This window comes from Capricornis sumatraensis, chromosome 15 (assembly GCF_032405125.1).
Source record: "Capricornis sumatraensis isolate serow.1 chromosome 15, serow.2, whole genome shotgun sequence".
NCBI classification, from domain to species: Eukaryota; Metazoa; Chordata; class Mammalia; order Artiodactyla; family Bovidae; genus Capricornis; species Capricornis sumatraensis.
The window spans coordinates 54,405,526-54,425,915 of NC_091083.1; the positions used below are offsets into that span (position 1 = coordinate 54,405,526).

The 20,390-nt window shown below is 40.9% G+C and overlaps 1 protein-coding gene across 1 annotated transcript in view; it reads right to left on the reverse strand.

Moving 5' to 3' along the window:
* Positions 1–991: 991 nt before the first annotated feature.
* PANK2 (pantothenate kinase 2) overlaps positions 992–20,390 on the reverse strand; it is a 31,356-nt gene continuing 11,957 nt past the window's right edge. Inside the window, 6 exon segments of the mRNA XM_068986769.1 lie at positions 992–1,403; positions 5,297–5,422; positions 7,792–7,915; positions 10,105–10,281; positions 11,326–11,579; positions 16,610–16,962. Coding sequence (XP_068842870.1) covers positions 1,353–1,403; positions 5,297–5,422; positions 7,792–7,915; positions 10,105–10,281; positions 11,326–11,579; positions 16,610–16,962 — 1,085 coding nt within the window. The 3' untranslated portion in view covers positions 992–1,352.

A 20,390-nucleotide genomic window follows, 5' to 3' on the forward strand; every position in this document is an offset into this window, starting at 1 on the left:
GGCTGACCCCACGCAGGCTGTGCCCTCCCTGCAGGTGGGCAGATCATGACTCTTGACAACAGCCAAGAGAGGAAGGGGACTGTGGGGTCAAACTCCCTCCTCCCTTGGTGATCCAACCCCTCTCTCCTGTGCCCCTCTGTCCCTTGGAACATTGCCTCCCATATGTGGTCCCTCCCAGGCCAGTCTCATCGCCTGAAGCCAAGGGGCACGAAGAAGCCAGAGAGCCTTGGGGTTTCCTTCTGTTTCAAAGGCTGCTTTATATAAAACCTTCATTGCCTTCACCAGGGATGCAGAACATACAAATGTTGCTCTCTCTCCTAGGAGGTTTTTAAATCATTTTGCACAGCAGAAACAAAAAATTCAAAGTCAACCTCCACCAAGGCTCCATTTAAAAATCTGCCTCTCTTCAAGCAGCGTTTTGAGCCTCCCACATACAGCCCCTCCACTACTATATCCAACTGAGGCAAACTCCCAGGCAGTTTCAGGCAAGCACAAGGCAAGTAGAAGCCCCGCCCTGTTCTCCAGGGGCTAATCAATGGACAGCTCCATTCCTCCCTTTCTACTGGCCTGAAATAACCGGATTCCCCCCATTCCCTGAAAAGATGTCAATACTAGCGGCCCTCTCTGTTTTTTCTGTCTGGCCCTTCCAGATATGCTTTTTCTACTAGCTTACTCACTTCTGTCACATCCATAATCCGTCCAATACCCACGGAAATCCTGCCCAGGGCAGAAGTCCTGTCATTCCAAACAGACCTTCCCAGGATCTACAACGTAAACAACCTGGAACTGCCCCTCCAAAAGTGGCTTGTTAAAAGTTACAGGCACAGAATTAAGAATTCATCTACCAGTAAGTTTGCAGAACCTTGAAACGTTTTTCAATGTTCACACCAGGCTATACACACCAAAGTTAATGCAAAGACGACGCTCTCCAAAGCCACACTGACAAAAATGTGATTAGATTGTAATACAGAGTTGCTTGCCTTATATTTACCAAATTCAACAGGACACAAAACCAAAGCCAGCTGAACAAAGAACAGTTCTCTCCCGAAGTGCCTCCATTGAGTGATGCTGAATTTCAAAACTACACTATACTGAAGAGCAACTTAAATACAGAGAATCCTCATCCAACATGGTCCACTTTCTTTTTTTAATATATATATATTTCCTTACTGGTTATGAGTTCAGACTGAATTTTTAAGAATTCATCTTGATGACTTAGAAAAATACACTTGTCCTTTCTTGCTTTGATTCAGGTAGTAGACAATCATAAAACTGAGTAAGTCTTTAAAAAAAAAGAGTCCATCCACAGATCCCACTGTGGAAGGTTCCAGGAACCCCGCCCCAGGTAACAGTCAGGGGATCTTCAATAGCTCAAGGAGTGCTCCAACAGCTCCAAAATAACCCTGAAAACAAAAAGAAAGAAAAATAAGAGCAATTCTCCTTAGACTTACTTATATTACCATAAATATGATTACTAGTATTAAAGCTAACACGGCCCTTAATTCCTGCCACTCATTTCCTGACGCCCATTTTGCTGAGCCCAAGGCCAGCAGAGAAGTTCTGAGGAGCTCCCAGGCAGGGGAGGGCACTCTGGCATATCAGACCAGAGCCCTCAGTGGGGGGCCCACAAGCTCTGAGGCCCACAGTGGCCATTACCTCTGGTTAAGAGAGAGTACCTGGGCCATCTCCTGGGGAATGAGGTGATGAGAAGCAATGGGGACCTGGAGCATTTCAACGCAATTCCAGAATGAAGGGAAGATGAGACATACAGTGCAGTGGAGGAGGAGCAGGGACAAGTCACAGAGGGTGAGGGCCCTGTTGGGCTGGAGGTGGAGAGCAAAGAATGGGGTGGAATGGGTTCAAGACTTGGCCTGAAGAAGAGAAGAAAGGTGGCAGGGAGGCTGAGGTCCCTCCTGCACATCCGGTCACACCACCCCTGAGAACAAAGACACAGGAGCAAGAGATGTAGAGAGCAAGGAAGGCAGCTCCATGCAGGATGTGCAAAGCTGAGGTACCCGAGGCAGCTAAGCAGCCACACCCACCAGATGTCTAGATCCGGAGCGGGGCAGCAGCCAGCAGAACAGAACCCTCAGGCAACATGGAGAGAGGGGTGAGGTCAGAGGAGCAACATCTGAAGAACAGAGGCACCGGAGGGGAAGGCAGAGATGTGAGACAGAGAAGCAGCGGCTGAAGGAAGACCATGCTGGACCATCTCCTGAAGCAAGCAACTGAGGTCAAAAACAACCAGGACGTGAATAAATTAAAAAGAAAACAGAAAATGAGACAAAACCCATACTGGCAGAAAGAAACTGCCAGTAAGAATCAGAGGATAATCGTACAATTGCACAGAATCTATCAGTCTCCAAAGGATGCGATCACACAGTAACGCACTGCGAGAGAGAAGTGAGCACAGAAGGAGTGGGACGGTCCTGAAAGGCTTGCTGCAGCGCAGACCATATGACAGGTCTCTGAAATACTATAGATAACTAAGGTTCCATTTTCCAAGAAAAGCTTCTCCAAAGAACATGTGCCCACACAAGAGAGGCCTGCCCTTTCACTCTATTTCTTGGCTTTAAAAGAAAAAGCAGCCACAAGAATACACAACAGAGAAAAGACAGTCTCTTCAAAAAGTGGTGCTGGGGAAACTGCACTGCTATGTGTAAAAGTATGAAATCAGAACACTTCCTAACACCATACACAAAGATAAACTCTAAATGGATTAAAGACCTTAACGTAAGACCAGAAACTATAAAACTCTTAGAGGAAAACATAGGCAGGACACTCGATGCCATAAACCAAACCAAGATCTTCTATGACCCATCTCCTAGCGTAATGGAAATAAAAACAAAAACTACAATAAACAAAAATTTAAAAATTAAACTTAAAAGCTTTTGCACAGCAAAGGAAACTACAAACAAGGAGAAAAGAAAACCCTCAGAATGGGAAAAAATAATAGCAAAGGAAACAACTGACAAGGAATTATTTTCCAAAATATACAAGCAGCTCATACAACTCAGTAACAGAAAAACAAACCCAATCAAAAAGTGGGAAAAAGACCTAAAAAGACATTTCTCTAAAGAAGACATACATAGCCAGAGCCATAAACAGATGGCTAACAAGCACATGAAAAGATGCTCAACATCACTCATTTTTAGAGAAATGCAAATCAAAACTTCAGTGAGATACCTATCACCTCACACCAGTCAGAATGCCCATCATCGAAGAGTCTACACACAATAAATGCTGGAGAGGGTGTGGAGAAAAGGGAACCCTCTTGTATTGTTGGTGGAAATTTATATTGATACAAACACCACGAAGAACAGTATGGAGATTCCTTAAAAGACTAGGAATAAAATTTCCATATGAAATCCCTTTACGAGGCAAATACCCTAAGGAAACCAGAACTGAAAGAGACACATGTACCCCAATGTTCACTGCAGCACTATTTACAATAACTAGGACACGGACGCAACCCAGATGTTCACCAACAGATGAACGGATAAAGCAGCTGTGGTACATACACACAATGGAATATTACTCAGCCATACAAAGGAACACATTTCAGTCAGTTCTAATTAGGTGGATGAATCTAGACCCTATTATACAGACTGAAGTCAGAACGAGAAAAAACAAATACTGCATATTAACGCATATATATAGAAACTAGAAAGGTGGTACTGATGAATCTATATGCGGGGCAGCAACAGAGACGCAGATGCAGAGAACAGATGTGTGGACGGGGCTGGGTGGGGCGAGGAGGACACACACGGTAGAGCCACCACATGCAAAGCTGCCGGGGGAACTGCTCTGAGACTCGGAGCGCCCCTACTCTGCTCTGTGACAGCCTAGAGTGAGGGGAGGTGGGAGGGGGGCTCCAGGAGGGCACATACTACACCAAAGGCTGATTCATATTCATGTATGGTAGAAATCAACAATACTGTAAACCAATTATTCTTCAATTAAAAGTAAATTAAAGAAAAAAAAGCGGCCACACAGACATGTTATGACAAAGTCAGAAACTGTAGGCGAGCAGACTCCACAGCACTCAGAAACCCTCGGCCAGCCAGAGGGCAGAGGCCAAGGGCGTTCACTTCGTTATTATTATTAAATTTCTGGCCATGCCCTGCAGCATGCAGACTTAGTTCCCAGTCCAGGGATTAAACCAGAGCCTCCTGCAGGGGAAATGCAGCGTCGTAACAGTTAGTTACACACTTTGTTTTACATGATTTTCTATATCTGGGTTTTATTTTACAACAAAAGAAGGGATAAAGTTAGCCATTATACTGAGTTCCACTCCAGACCCAAGCTACTATCTAGTAAAAGACAGAGGTTGTTACAAGCCAAGAAGTGTAAGATGAGAATAGTGAACAATGAAAAAGAAAGGCTTGAAAACAATCTATACAAAGCTTTCACAACAGTATTCACAATGACTTCAGTGTGCAGGCAGGAGTATATTTCATGACTCAGAGAACCTAAAATAATCAGAGCTCCACAAGTATAGAGATCAACATTAGAGCCAGAGGTCTAAATGAAAATGGAAAATACACAGACAAACAGCAAACAGGCTAGCCAGAGAGGAAAACCAAACTTCATAAAGGACTCATATCATAAAGTAAGTATGCAAACACAATTCTGAAAACTGTTCATGCTAACACTATCTACAATCCACTTTTAACACTTGAAAGAGTCCACTGCCCCAAAACCAAGGGGAGGAAAGACAAAGTCCCTTTCATAGCTCTGGTTTTACTGTTCCTCAAATCAGAAAGACAATTTTCCAAAATAGGATATCAGGTTAAACAATTCAATTATTCTTTTTCACATAGCCTATGTGTTAAGTTCTTACAACAGTGTGGCTCTAATCCTGGAATGCTTTTTACTGATGGAGTTGGTTTTAGGACATACATCTTAAATAAAATAACTGGCACAAGAACTATATTAACATGATAAAAACTGACATCGAAAAATGAAAAAAGAACTGAGTTAAGTACACTTACAACCTAAGTACAAACTGCAACGGGGAAAATACAAAGGATGGTTCAGAGAAGAAAATGGCATCAGGAATATAGCTGGGTGTTTGTTAAGACTTTCTTCTTTAAAATTGCTAAAGCTCACAATGAAATTAACCAAATATTTACCTTACGTTAAATCAGGTAAGAAGCAGCTTTTGAACATGAACAAAGTTAACCATACTATACAAGTACAGAAACAAATAATAAGTACTGCTTTAAATTCTAGCATAGCGTGACAGCATGCCCTTTATGAAGGTTAACATGTCACAGGAAATAACTCCGCTTACCTCATGTTCCGAAAAAAGTGCTTTCAACTGTCCTTTGGACCAATAATCCAAAGCATATGCCAAAAGCCGCATGGCGATCGTATTAATTCTCAAGAAATTTCCAACAAATACCACCTGGTTAATGTTCTGAGCACATCAAAAAAAAGGCAGTTAGTTTTCACGTTAATTTCTGTTCTCTCATAAAAGCTACCCCAAAGACAGTATCATGTACATAGTTTCTGTTAGTTAGTTGACTGTTGATCCAAAAAAAGTATTTACATTTACTTCAGTTGATCCAGGGCTACTTAAATTTGAGCCCCAGACAACTCTAAACCCACTTCAAAGCATGCCAGTAAATTTCACAGGAGAATAAAGATTAGAAAAGCATTTGAATTAACATGACAAACCATAACTATAATTAAATACCAAATTTTATACAGATATAAGTTAAAAAAAATACTAAGACCAATTCAAAGAAAAAAAGTAACACACAGGCAAATTATAAGAGAAAATATCACACACAAAAATTCAACCTCACTAAATGAGCAAAAAAAGTAAAATTTTAGAGCCATTAAAAGTTAGCAAAGACTCTAGATGTTGACAGTTTCCTTCCTTGGATGTCTGAATGAGCCAAGATCTTACATACTACATCCTGTGAAGGAAGAATCTAAACAGAGGCAGATGGAGCTAGAAAAAAGTCTGCAAGTCTGTCATTACCAAGCTGTACCAGGGCACTGGAGGCCAGCCAGGAGGAATGCCTGGGGGCGTCCCTGGTGGCGGAGCACCTCCATCTGGGCCCACCACTGAAGCTTGATTACACCAACGTAGTATGGATTTAGCACTGTTTCACACAAAACACTGAAGGACAAGCAAATTCCAAGGCAGTTTTAAAGTTGAGCTCCTATAGTGAACAACTGGGCATTCTTGATAATGCTGAATATATGCACAGGGAAAGGAAATAACACTGTACTTTATAAGCACTGAAAGTGGAAAACACAGTCTTAAATAAAACTGTATTTTAAATAGGCACTAAAAGAAAAAAAAGTCAGCAAAACAACTAACAGAAATTCTAACTAACCCCCAATATTAGTCAAGTTGTGGTAAAACCGATCCATTCATTCATTGCTAAAAATGATCTAAAATGGTGTGGCCCTTGTGCAAAGCTTCTTGGCAATATCCATCAAGATTCATAACCATGGTTTCTTTTTTTAAATTTTATTTTATCTCTTTATTTAGCAGCTCCACGTCTTAGTTGCATCATGTGGGATCTAGTTCCCTGACTAAGCGGCAAACCTGGGCCTCCTACGTCGGGAGCGTGGAGTCCCAGCCACTGGACCACCACGGAAGTCCCACAAGTATGATATTCTTTAGATGAGAAATCTCACTCCTGAATAAATCCCTTATCAAGAATAAATCCAAGTACTTCCCTGATGGTCCAATGGTAAGACATCAAACTCCCAATGCAGGGGGCCTGGGTTCCATCCCTGATCAGGGAACCAGATCCTACATGCCGCAAGAAGACCCCACCGCAGTCAAATAAACAAAAATAAACATTAAAAAAAAAAAAGAATAAATCCATCCAAGGAAAGTTTCACACTAAAAAATGCTTTATCGCAGAGTGATCACTGACAAGCAACCAAATGCCCAGTTCTATGCGAATGACTTATGATATAAAAAGAAATCAAATATACAACCCTGCAATTTATAATACATAAGTAAAAAACAAAATTGTATGTACATCAACTAAAATATCTTAAAATACATAAGCACAGGAAAAGGAACGTGCAACAAAGAAAACAGAAGTATTAAAACATTCAAATATTTTAAATTTCTTCATAAAATACTGTCTTTTTCATTAAAAATGAGACAGTCCTTTTGTAACTTGAGATTTCTTTAAGTCACATGCCTGCATTATCTATTTAAAAGCCTTATTTTAAACAAAAGTGTATAAATAGGGACAAGTTATACCAACTGGATCCCCAAGGGAAGGCCATTCTTAGTTCTTTCATAGCCCTGTACAATGCTGCTTGACCTGAATGCTACAAGGCAGCACTGTAAAGAAGCTGAAAGCACAAAGACAGCTCTGCTGCAGTCAGCGGGAGCGGAGCAGGGTGGGCACTCCTCGGCCCACTCAGTTTCTCCCAGCTTCAGTGCCTTCCTCTGGATTCATTCCCAGGGACTCTTGAGGTCAACAGTGAGCATGGTATCTTTACTCAGCATCACCACCCTTCACCACCACCCAACTGTCCCCATTATCTGGAAAACTGGCTACCTTCCCTACCTTCCTCTTCTGCTCTACTTCTAGACAGTAGCAGTGTTTATCTTGAGTAAGAAAATAAAAATCTTTTAAGATTAATCTACATGTGAAGCAGTTTAACTACGCCAATGAAACAAAATCCACCACTTACAACTACATTTAGGCACTGTTCGGAGAAGACAGACGTATACAAGGTGGGGCCCACATAGTAAGTTCTGTATTTTCCTCAGAGCAACTAAAGAAATCCATGTCCCCTTACTTCATTAAGGGCACACATTCTTGCTATTGAGCCAATGTTGTTGGTGATGGTGATCAAAGTCGCTCTGGCAAGGTCCTCTTTACTCACAGCCTCTCGCTTCTCCTTGCTCATCATGTTTCCAAAGCTGTGATGGAAAAAATAAATAAATAACTGGTTGCTAAACCAAAGGTAAAACAGCGTAACAGAACTTAATGTTACTTTACTAAGATAAAAGTAACTTTCAGGGCAACACTGTTCAAATTTTCGAACTTTTATTACAAAATAACAGAACATCTGCTCAAAAAGAAACACAACTTCAAGAATTCATTCAAGCATTCTGAATGAGCAAATGGCCTTCCCTGAGGTTTCTATGAAATCCAGCTTTGACACCAGGTTCAGCCTGCAATGGGGAGACCCAAGTTCGATTCCTGGGTTGGAAAGATCCCCTGGAGGAGGTGGGGGAGGGCATGCCAACCCACTCCAGTATTCTTGCCTAGCCTGGTGGGTTGCAGTCCATGGGGTAGCAAAGAGTTGGACCAGACTGAGCAACTAAGCACACACATTAAGATCCCCTGAAGGCACCATGCTCCTTCTGAAACCAGGCTAAGTTCCAGGAACATGCCTCAATTAGCAATCCGCTCCCAACTGGAGAGCTGTTCCACTCAGCTGACTGGTCACATTCACATCTAGCAAATTGCTTTATCTGAGCAAAGCAAAGTACAGACAGCTGAGTCCCTGAGTAAGAGTTTCCAATTTCCCTAGAAGATCAAGTATTTCAAAGTACCTGATGAGCACAGAGAGAAGTCACTCAGTCATGTCTGACTCTTTGCAACCCCATGGACGTAGCCTACCAGGTTCCTCCGTCCATGGGATTTTTCAGGCAAGAGTACTGGAGTGGGTTGCCATTTCCTTCTCCAGGGGATCTTCCTGACCCAGGGATCGAACCCAGGTCTCCCACACTGCAGGCAGACACTTTACCATCTGAGCCACCAGGGAAGCCTGATGAACAAAACTGATACATAAATAACTATGACTTGATCACAAACTTAACCAATCAGAAAAGGGATCTTATCATTGACCAAATGTTGCAAACACAGAAAGTGAAATCTACAGAATTTACAAAATACCTAAAATTAGTAAACAAGCAAGTATACAAGTGCCTTTTCTTAGTATTAAAAGCCTTGCACCCAGACTTCCCTGGTGGTACAGTGGATAAGAATCCGCCTGACAATGCAGAGGCCACAGGCTCCATCCCTGGTCCAGGAAGATCCCATAAGCCAAATCTTATTAAATATTAAAAATGTTTATTAAAATATTAAACTTATTAAACATTTAAAAATGGTGATCATCATTAGTCATCATTAAAATACAAATCAAAATGAGACTTCCTTGTACACCTGTTAAGGCAGTTAAAACCCAAAAGATACATGTTGTATATCAATACAATGGAATGTTATTCAAATAAAAGGAACAAAGTACTGATTTATGCTACAACATGGATGAACACTGAAAATGTTATGCTAAGTTAAAGAAGCCAGTCACAAATCACTTGTATGATGCCATATAGAGACAAAAAACAGACTAGTGTTTACCAGGAACTACGGGAAGAGGGAGGGAATGGGGAGAGCTAATGGAAACAAGGTTTCTTTCTGGGATGATGAAAATATTCCAAAATTACATTACAAAGATGACTGCAAAATTCTATAAATATACTAGAAACTACTAAATTGTACACTTTAAACAGCTGACTTCATAGTATGCAAAGCTATTTAAAGAGTAAAAAACAGACCCAATACTTAATATTTCCGTATTATTTTAAAATTTTGATTGGAGTATATATAATTGATTTACAATACTGTGTTAGTTTCAGATGTACAGCAAAGTCAGTTTGTTATACAAACACACATATCTACTTTTTTAGATTCTTTTTCCATATAGGACATTACAGAGTACTGAGTAGAGTTCCCTGTGCTATACAGTAGGTCCTTACTAGTTGTCTATTTTAGGTATAGTAGTGTGTATGTATCAATCCCAATCTTTCCATTTATCCCCTCCCTCCTCCTCTTACCGCCGCCCCCCCATCATAACGGTTAAGTTTATTTTCTACATCTGCAACTCTGTTTTGGTTTTGTAGGTAAATTCATTTGTAGCTTTTTTTTAAGATTCTGCGTGTAAGAAATATCATGTGTTTGTTCTTCTCTGACTTACTTACCTCAGCATAAGACTCTCTAGGTCCATCCACGTTACTGCAAATGATTTTGTTCTTTTTTACAGCTGATAACATTCCATTGTACATCCTGTATTTCTTGGAGCACACACGCCCCCTTCCCTTACCTTGAAGCCACAGCCCAGCCTGGCAGTCCAAACCTCTCATAGTCCCCTCCATAAATGTCTCGCACTAGTTTATCCACTTTGGTGCTATCTCCACGTGATGCCATTTCCAGAGCTTCTTCAAATGTGGTACAACCAGTAAGAAGACAGCAAAGGCCAAAAAAAGTTCCTCCTCCAAGACTGTGATTAAAATCAAACATAGTATTGAAACATTTTTCAAAATAAGAAGAGGAAAGTAGAATTTATGAACTGAAAACCATGTTTATGTATCAATCCAATCTTGCCCCATCTCCATCATGCAGATGCCACTAGCAGAAAACAAGTCTGTGAAAAGATAAGAACAAAGTGCCTAATAGACACTTTGAGGATAACATATTCACATAAGCCAACAAAGTGGCAAAACACAGGGCCCACCTCATGTTCCCAATGTGGGCTGGGCACCTGCTGGGTACCAGGAGGCTCAGGTACAGATCAGCCCACCAGGGCCATGGTGGCACCTCTTTCCTTTCTCTCTCAAAGTACAAGCCCCACATCATCCTCATCCAAGAGTCTTATCATCCAGGGTCTTTAGCCCCCTCTACTCTACTAGAACTCCTCCACAAATGTTTTCTCTCTCAAAATTATTCCTTTCTTTCTTTAACTCACACATGTTCGAAACTTGTTTATCCCAATCTCCAGCTCCTGTTTTTCAAGTGATCGCTAATCCTTAAACCAGAAAGTATTTATGTTCATCTCCCACCTAATCCTCCCTTTCAACTACCTTCCCCCAATTATCTTTCCACTGCTCAGTACCTCAACTTCTAGATCTCACAACATCCCCTAGCTACATATGTGTATGTATACATGTAAAATCTAGACCAGTTTCAAAGGCTGGATCTTGCCTTGCCCTCTCCTTATAAATGCCACCTAGTAGCTTTGGTTACTTTATGATATAGACACAGCATATACTATCTGAGGACAGGGACCATGGGCACGATGAGGCTGATGAGATATTTTGTAAAACTATGGCAATGAAACGTCAGGATTAGAGATTAAAGAAAAGTAGATCATGAAATCGTAATTTTCAAAGAGTAACAATATTTGCTTGCATACTCCCATAGAAATATACCTTTCACATAATTTTAACAAGTTCTTGAAGATGTACTGATACACAATCCTGGAAAACTCAGTTTTAACCCATTATGATATCAAGAATAAACAATGACCTGTATATAAAAGACCTACCTGGTACCTGTGACCCTCTTATAATTATCTTTGGAATATACTGCTAAGATGCTAACCCCAGAGCCAATGTTCACCAGCAGCAGGGGGTATGGATTTTTCAAATCAAATGGTAACTTCTGACATTTTTCACAATCAGCAGGGTTTTCAAAGTAATAGCACTGTGACCGTCCATTGAATCCAACTGAGTCAATATATAAAATTCCTTTTATTAAGCAATCTAGTTCATCAAGTTTGCAAAGCTGAAGATCACCTATCTGTAATGAAATAAAAATATATGCAGATTTTAACAAGCCAAACAGCAATAAAAATTCCATTTAATAAGGCATCTTCTTTACATAAGACAAACCATAAAAGTGCTCATTGATGTGTATTATTTGTGCATTCTTTATAGAACAGATCACAACAAACTATGGAAAATTCTTACAAGAGATGGAAATACCAGATCACCCGACCTGCCTCTTGAGAAATCTGTATACAGGTCAAGAATCAACAGTTAGAATTGGACATGGAACAACAAACTGGTCCCAAATAGGAAAAGGAGTATGGCAAGGCTGTGTATTGTCACCCTACTTATTTAACTTATATGCACAGCACATCATGAGAAACGCTGGGCTGGATGAAGCACAAGCTGGAATCTAGATTGCTAGGAGAAATATCAATAACCTCAGTTATGCAGATGACACCACCCTTATGGCAGAAAGCGAAGAACTAAAGAGCCTCTTGATGAAAGTGAAAGAGGAGAGTGAAAAAGTTGGCTTAAAAGTCAACAGTCAGAAAACTAAGATCATGGCATCCGGTCCCATCACTTCATGGCAAATAGATGGGCAAATAATGAAAACAGTGACAGACTTTATTTTGGGGGGCTCCAAAATCACTGCAGATGGTGACTGCAGCCATGAAATTAAAAGATGCTTGCTTGCTCCTTGGAATAAAAGTCATGACCAACCTAGACAGCTTATTAAAAAGCAGAGACATTACTTTGCCAAAAAGGTCCGTCTAGTAAAAGCTACAGTTTTTCCAGTAGTCATGTATGGATGTGAGAACTGGACTATAGAAAGAAAGCTGAGCACCAAAGAAATGATGCTTTTGAACTGTAGGGTTGAGAGTCCCTTGGACTGCAAGGAGACCCAACCAGTCCATCCTAGAGGAAATCAGTCCTGAATATTCATTGAAAGGACTGATGCTGAAGCTGAAACTCCAATACTTTGGCCACCTTATGCAAAGAACTGACTCACTGGAAAAGACCCTGATGCTGGGAAAGATTGAAGGCAGGAGGAGAAGGGGATGACAGAGGATAGGATGGTTGGATGGCATCACCGACTCAATGGACATGAGTGAGAGTAAACTCCAGGAGTTAGTGATGGACAGGGAGGCCTGGCGTGCTGCAGTCCATGGGGTCGCCAAGAGTCAGACATGACTGAGCCACTGAACTGAACTGCACAACAGATCTGCTTTTGTTGTCTGGAGACAACAAACATAGGGAAGGACTGACAAGATTCCTGCTCGCACAGATCCAATACACTCTACCTATAAACCACCATAGGAGCTGAAGAAATGTGCCAAAAACCAAGCAGAAATCAAGATACCTGTTACAGGGACCACAGGGCAGGAGCACAGCTAAGGCCACAGTCCCATCAGAAATCAAATCCTAAGAAATCTAAGATGCAAGGACCTAGAAACCTATGGTGCGAGCAACAAGCACTCTTAACATCTGCCTTTCAAAGACTACCTTCAAGGCTACACAGCAGTATTAAAGTAGGCCACAATTTATATTAATAACAACCACCCAAAGGACTGAAAGTGGCCAGGGGACTTCCCCGGTACCCAGTGGTTAAGATTCCACCTTCCAACACAGGGGGCCCAGGTCCAATCCCTGGTCATGGCATTAAGATCCTACATGCCACACAGTGTGGACAAAAAAACAAACGACTGAAAGTGTCCAATAAGAAAGTAAAATATTTCACTATTTAAACTGGTGATAGCCTGCGGGGGGTGGAGGGAGTTTAGCACAATCAAAAGTTAAAAGTGTCATCTTCTAGTCATAAGATCACACAGTTGAGAATTCACCACTCAAATTAAGCCTTCTTAATAAAAATTCCAGATACTGGAGTCCCTGTGATAGAGGCAAATAACGTTACTGTTGTCTGCTTTATGATCTAAATGACTGTATGTAAATAATTACTGGATGTTGCCCATAAAAAGGACAAAAGAAGCAATGAAACCACCAAAGCAACAACGTTATTTGTACTGTGGGTGTATAAATAAAATAAGTCTTTCTTGGGCCATAAATACATAAATAAGTGTTATCGACTTAACTTCATTTAAGTAATTCCGAAAGAATGATTACATTATTATTCATATTATGGAGCACTGTATAGTAATTAAGAATGAAGAGGATCCTTACGCGCATTTGTTTTTCTCTTGGGCATGCTATGCAGTGTGTGGGATCTTAGCCCCCCAACTAGGGACAGAACTCACGCCCTGCACGGTCGAAGTGTGAAGTCTTAACCATTGGACACCACCAAGGAAATCCCAAGAATGATGAGGATCTTTACTCAGTTAAGATGAAATGGGAAGAACTCCAAGACAAGTCAAAAAAAATAAGTAAGCTGAGAAATATTTTATAAAATATGATTCAATCTGACTATCTTTAAAACCACGTTTAGATGCCCATGTGTATGTCATACACAGTCACACACAGAAAAACAACAAAGATACACAAACCTTTAACAGTGGTAACTTTGGACAGATGATATAAACTTTCACTTTTTACTTATGAACTTCTACCCCAACCTTCAAACCAATGCTACCAGCATATCTATCTATTCAAATATGCAACAAAGATGCCTCAACTCCATAAAACAACTATTTCTGTTTACAACCAAGTTTAGCCCTGTAAGTCCTCCCCCTTTAATTCAACTCTTGTTTGATTACATTTATATTCAATTTATTCTGATCCAGAGGAGATGGAAGTTTCAGGTAACTTTATTTTAATCCTTAATTAATCCCTAATTAAGAATATTAAGTTACTCCTCTGATAAAACCCAAACCCTTGAAAATGTTCATCGTTGTCCTTATTTCATCTGCTCTTGCCCTCCCTGTCACAATGAATTCAATTTTGACTTCCTGACACTTGAATCTCAAGTGTCAGCATTTTCATTTCAAAGCTAAATTGTTTTACACTAGTGGCCTAACTGAAAACAAAGTAGTTTTCTGCCACTGTATGCTAAGACCTCCTTTTATCTTTCCCGTCCTGTTGTGCCATTATTCCTAATGAATCTCAGCCTAATTGACATAGTTGTATGTCTAATACATAGGTTATTTCATCAAATTACTCATAGTGTAGGTGTTAAGTACCAACAAGAAAACTCAATACAAGGAAATCTGATTCACATTAAAAAAGAGACAGGATAAACTCCATATTATTAGAAATATTTTACTGTGGTTTATTAAATAATCATCACTCCCAATGCACAAGCAGGATTTGTAAGGCATTTCATTTTCATACAGCTTTCAAGAACAGCACTGATGCATACAGATTAGAAACCCCAATAGCCTAGGAGGCAATTGAGGTCTAAAATCTACTCTGCCTCTCTCCTTGGATTACCACACAACCTCTGCTGGTGGTTTAGTTGCTAAGTCACGTCTGACTCTAGTGACCCCATGGACTGTAGCCTGCCAGGCTCTTCTGTCCATGAGATTCTCCAGACAAGAATATCAGAATGGGTTGCCATTTCCTCCTCCAGGGGATCTTCCGGACCCAGGGATTGAACCCGGGTCTCCTGCATTGTAGGCAGATTCTTTACCAACTAAGCTATGAGGGAAGCCCTTATTCTCTCTGAATGGTTTTTTAATATGTTCCAAAGGCACCTCTCTAGGTTAGAGAAATATGTAGGTTTTCTTCTTTCAGTCAGTTCAGTCGCTCAGTCGTGTCTGACCCTGCGACCCCATGGACTGCAGCACAACAGGCTTCCCCATCCATCATCAACTGCTGGAGCTTGCTCAAACTTATGTCCTATCAGTTTCACCCTATCAGTTACAATCCAGAGTCCACTATGACCTCAAAGGAAGGGGACCTCCTCCCCTCCTGCCATCTTCCTATTAACTCACAGGTAGAAAAGAAACCACGAAAAATTCAAGCAAAACCTCATTTTAAAAATTCATGTCAATCCTATATTATGATTATACTCAGGTTATGGGAGAAAGAAGATAGAGGACAAAGAAAGAAGTCACAAACACACAATGACACTCAAGCGGGGAGATGGATGAAAAATAACATAAGCAAAGACAGAATCTCTGCAATAACATTTTCATTGGTGGCATAAAAACCATGGTCACTGAAGATACTTTAAATCTACACTGCACTCTGAAGATCAGAGTCAAATTCATTTATCAATTCTCCCATCTATTCCCACATCCACCCTCAAAAGACCTAGCCTCAAGCCCTTACAGACACTTACTGAATGAAAACAAAATCAAGTGCCCACTGGCACTCCCCCTAGTGTCTGGACTCCTGGTAACAAGCATGCAGCTCAGGACACGTCAAAAAGCATTAAACAGAATGGTGCTTCCCCAGTGGCTCAGTCGGTCAAAAATCCGCCTGAAATGCAGAAGACCTGGGTTCAATCCCTGGGATGGGAAGATCCCCTGGAGGAGAGCATGGCAACCCACTCCAATATCCTTGCCAAGAGAATCCGAAAGGACAGAGGAGCCTGGCGGGCTGTAGTCCATGGGTTGCTAAGAGTCAGACACAACTGAGCAACTAAGCACAGAGACCACTGTCAACATCTCTGACTAGCCCTGAGGCCTGGAAAAAGCACTGCTTTGGACCCGAGCTCCTCATATTTCTAAATAGTAAAACTGCCAAGAAACAATTAAGGAGGTTAAGAAAACGTACGTGGTAGATAAGACTGGAAACAACTTTATAACATGAAATGACATTAATTTTTTTAAATTATTTTTCAATTTAGTTGTTCAAAACAATGATATTAGCTCCTCACTGGTAGTTCCGTACTCTGCTTATTACAATTTTATTGTTTTTTCATACTAAAATAACAACAAAATGCTACGCTTTCAGTGGTTCTGATTCTCAACTCACCTGAATTGGGCAAAAAGTAAACTATACAACAATCTCTAAATGCCAATTCCTATCACTATTTAATCTTAATTTGACTCAAGAAAATTCAAATTCCATTAGAGATGGAAACAATTCCACCACTTGCTATTGGTATTATTTTTAACAATCAAATTACCATAAATTGTATATAAGCTAAAAAATGCATACTGTGAGAAAATCCTGCTCAAATTTGTACGCTCCACCTCCAGTGGCACAAAAGACAGTGTGGAGACTCGAGAAGTTTTTATCTCTGCCCATTTGAATAAAAGCAGGCATGTCATGAGTGGGAAAGCGTATAAAGTGCAGATTGCCTTTGCGTCCACACAGAGTCAGGTCCTTCAGCTCCAGGTGCACGTCCCGAATACCAGTGGACCCATAAGCCACATTGGAGGTCAGGTACTTCCGAATGCTTTTAAGACTTTCCACTTCTTCCTCTTCTTCTTCAGCAGTGATGTCTTTGGGTTCAAAATAAACCAGCTTGACCAGGGTTCCACCAATATCCAAGCCAAACCAAGGAAAAACTAAATGAGGAAAGGAAAAAAGAAAGTCAAAACAGCTTTTCTCCCCTTGAAAACTAAATTCACACTTATTAACCATTTCATACCCTGAGGTTTCCAAGAACCATACAAAATATAAACAAAAAGATCTGGGGGAGAAGAAATATGATTGTCTGATCTGGAAGCAAATCTATAATAAAAAAGAAAAACACAAATGTCAAAAAGAAAAATATCACAGTGATAGCCAACCCAACTTATGGGCAGAGGAAATTCCAAACCCTGTGTAACATATATGCTCCACCAGTCAATGTCAATCAATCAGGTTAAATGGCCATCAATAGAACAGGTGTTTCAAAGTTAAGACCCAAATTTGTTGTTCAGTCGCTAAGTTGTGTCCAGCTCTTCTGCGAGTCCATGGCCAGGCTCCTCTGTCTATGGGATTTCCCAGGCAAGAATACTGGAGAGGGTTGCTGTTTCCTTCTCCAGGGGATCTTCCTGATCCAGGAATCAAACTCACATCTCCTACGTTGATAAGGTGGATTCTTTACCAGTGACTCAAATATCCATCTCCAAAAATCCACCCCAAGACTCCCCTGAAGGTTCAGTGGTTAAGACTCCCATGATTCCAATGCAGGGGGTGCAGGCTCAAGCCCCAATCAGGGAACTAGGATCCCATGTGCCCATGCGGCACAGAATCCCCCAAAAAATCCATCCCAAAAAAAATGCCTTAAGGAGACTGGATCAAAATAAAACTGCATTAGCTATACATGTCTTCTCCCATCTTAAATCCTAGAAATGACTAAAGACAGATGTATTGATTTTCTAAAGTAATTCTGAGAAACAAGAAGTGACACTATCACCAGAACTAAGCTGACAGAGGCAGTAACTGTCCAGAACCCTCAAGAGAAAAACGCTATTAAAATGGGGAGCAGCTATGAAGGCGGGGGAAGCAGAGGGGTGCTCCATTCAAGGTGTCAATGGGGTAGCTGCCACGGGGAAACAGAAGCAGGCTCTGGTGCAACTGTAAGTCATATGGCAGGAAAATGCATTTGGCACAGCTGCACAGGCCAGTCACTCCCCTCCTCGGCCTCCAAGGAGGCAAATTCTTCACTGAGCACAGGCACTTGAGCTCAACAGTCAGTATGGCATCCACACAGCTACTACCACCCAGAAGCGGGGAGCCCTACATCTGGCCACACTTCCCATCTCTCCCCTACAATCCATCCTGACGGACGAGTAAGCTCACAGTGCACCCACTGACAGAACAGCATTCCTTAAACCAGAGACTATAACTCTACAAACCAGATTACCAAAAGGGGAATCAACACCACAAAAACAAGATGCTAACATCTGAAGAAACAGTTGCAGGAACAAAGGGGAAGCTTTAAAAGAATCATAAATATTGACCAAGGTAAAAGGAGATTTCATCCATGAAAAATAAGCTATCGTAAATCAATTATAAGTCAATAAAAAAAATTAATTTTAAAAATGAATAAGCTGCTATGAAGAAAAATTAGAAATTAAGATACAATTGCCAAGTATGGTTTTGGCTGCAAGAATCTACACGTGTGATGAAAGTACACAGAACTAAATACACATTCACAAAAGAGCTAAGGTAAAACTGGTCCCATCTAAATAAGGTCTGTGGTATCAATGTTAATCTAGTTGGGGGTGGAGGGTTGCTGTTTTGTCACTGTCATGCCCAACTCTTCGCAACCACACGGACTGCAGCATGCCAGGCTTCCGTCCTTCACCATCTCCCAGAGCTTGCTCAAACGCATGTACATTGAGTCAGTGATGCCATCCAATCACCTCAGCCTCTGTTGTCTCTTTCTCTTCCTACCTTCAATCTTTTCCAGCATCAGGGTCTTTTCTAACGAATCAACTCTTCGCATCAGGTGGCCAAAGTATGGAGATTTAGCATCAGTCCTTCCAATGAGTATTCAAGGTTTGATTTCTTTTAGGATTGACTGGTTAGACCTCTGTGCAGTCCAAGGGAATCTCAAGAGTCTTCTCCAACACCACAGTTCAAAAGCATCAATTCTTTGGTGCTCAGACTTCATTATGGTGCAACTCTCACATCCATACATGACTACTAGATGACTACTAGCTCTGACTAGATGTACCTTTGTCAGCAATGTCTCGGCTTTTTAATACACTTTCTAAGTCTGTCATAGCTTTTCTTCCAAGGAGCAAGCATCTTTTAATTTCATGGCTGCAGTCACCATCTGCAGTGATTTTGAAGCCCAAGAAAATAAAGTCTGTCATTATTTCCCTTGTTTCCCCATCTATCTGCCATGAAGTGAAGGAACCGGATGCCATGAGCTTAGTTTTCTGAATGCTGAGTTTTAAGCCAAGTTTTTCACTCTTCTCTTTCACTTTCATTAAGAGGTCTTTTAGTTCCTCTTCACTTTTTGCTGTAAGGGTGGTGTCATCTGCATATCTGAGGTTATTGATATTTCTCCCAGCAATGCTGATTCCAGTTTATGCTTCATCCAACCCAGCCTTTTGCGTGATATATGAAGCTTTCAAAACCAAAAAAGGATTATGGGGGGTGGTAACAATACACTTAAGGTAATAATAATAATAAATAAGAAAGTAGCTCTGTCGTGTCCAACTCTTTGCGACCCCGTGGACTTGTATAGTCCATGGAATTCTCCAGGCCAGAATACTGGAGTAGGTAGCCTTTCCTTTCTCCAAAGGATCTTCCCAACCCAGGGATCGAACCCAGGTCTCCCCCATTGCAGGTGGATTCTTTACCCCCTGAGCTACAAGTAACTCTCAAAAACAGGGTAAGTGGGGATATCCCTGGTGGTTCAGTGGCTAAGACTCCAGGCTCCCAATGCAGGGGGCCCGAGTTTGAACCCTGGTCCTGTGTGGGAACTAGATCCCACAAGCCACAACTAAGACTTTGCAAGTGGCAACTAAGACCCAACACAGCCAAATAACTAAATACTTACTTTAAAAAAAAAAAAAAGGCTGAGTGAAAAAAACTCTCCGCAAATATATGAGTCCATTTATATGAAACGCTAGAAAATGCAAACTAACCCTTTCTGCATCTGATAGAAAGCCAATCACTGGCTTAGGGAAGGAGAGAGGGAAGGACTGTACAGGGTTAGGAGAAAACTCTCTGTGATAACCCAAATCTTAACTGTTGGGGGCAAGAGGGGAGATTTATGGCCATATATATCTATCAAAATGCACGGAACTGTACACTTCAGGTGGATATAATTATATGTAAATTATATTCAATAAAGACAACTTTTATAGTAGAAAAGTTAAAATATTTACTTCCAAAATAAAGTTCAACAGATACATTTAATAACAAAAAAGATGCAGAAAAAAACAAATGGGAAACAAATTCTCCCAAAATGCCTCAAGTATGAAAGAAAGGTAGATATATAAAACACAGAACCAGAAAGCCCAACGTCTATGTTTTAGGAGTTCTAGAA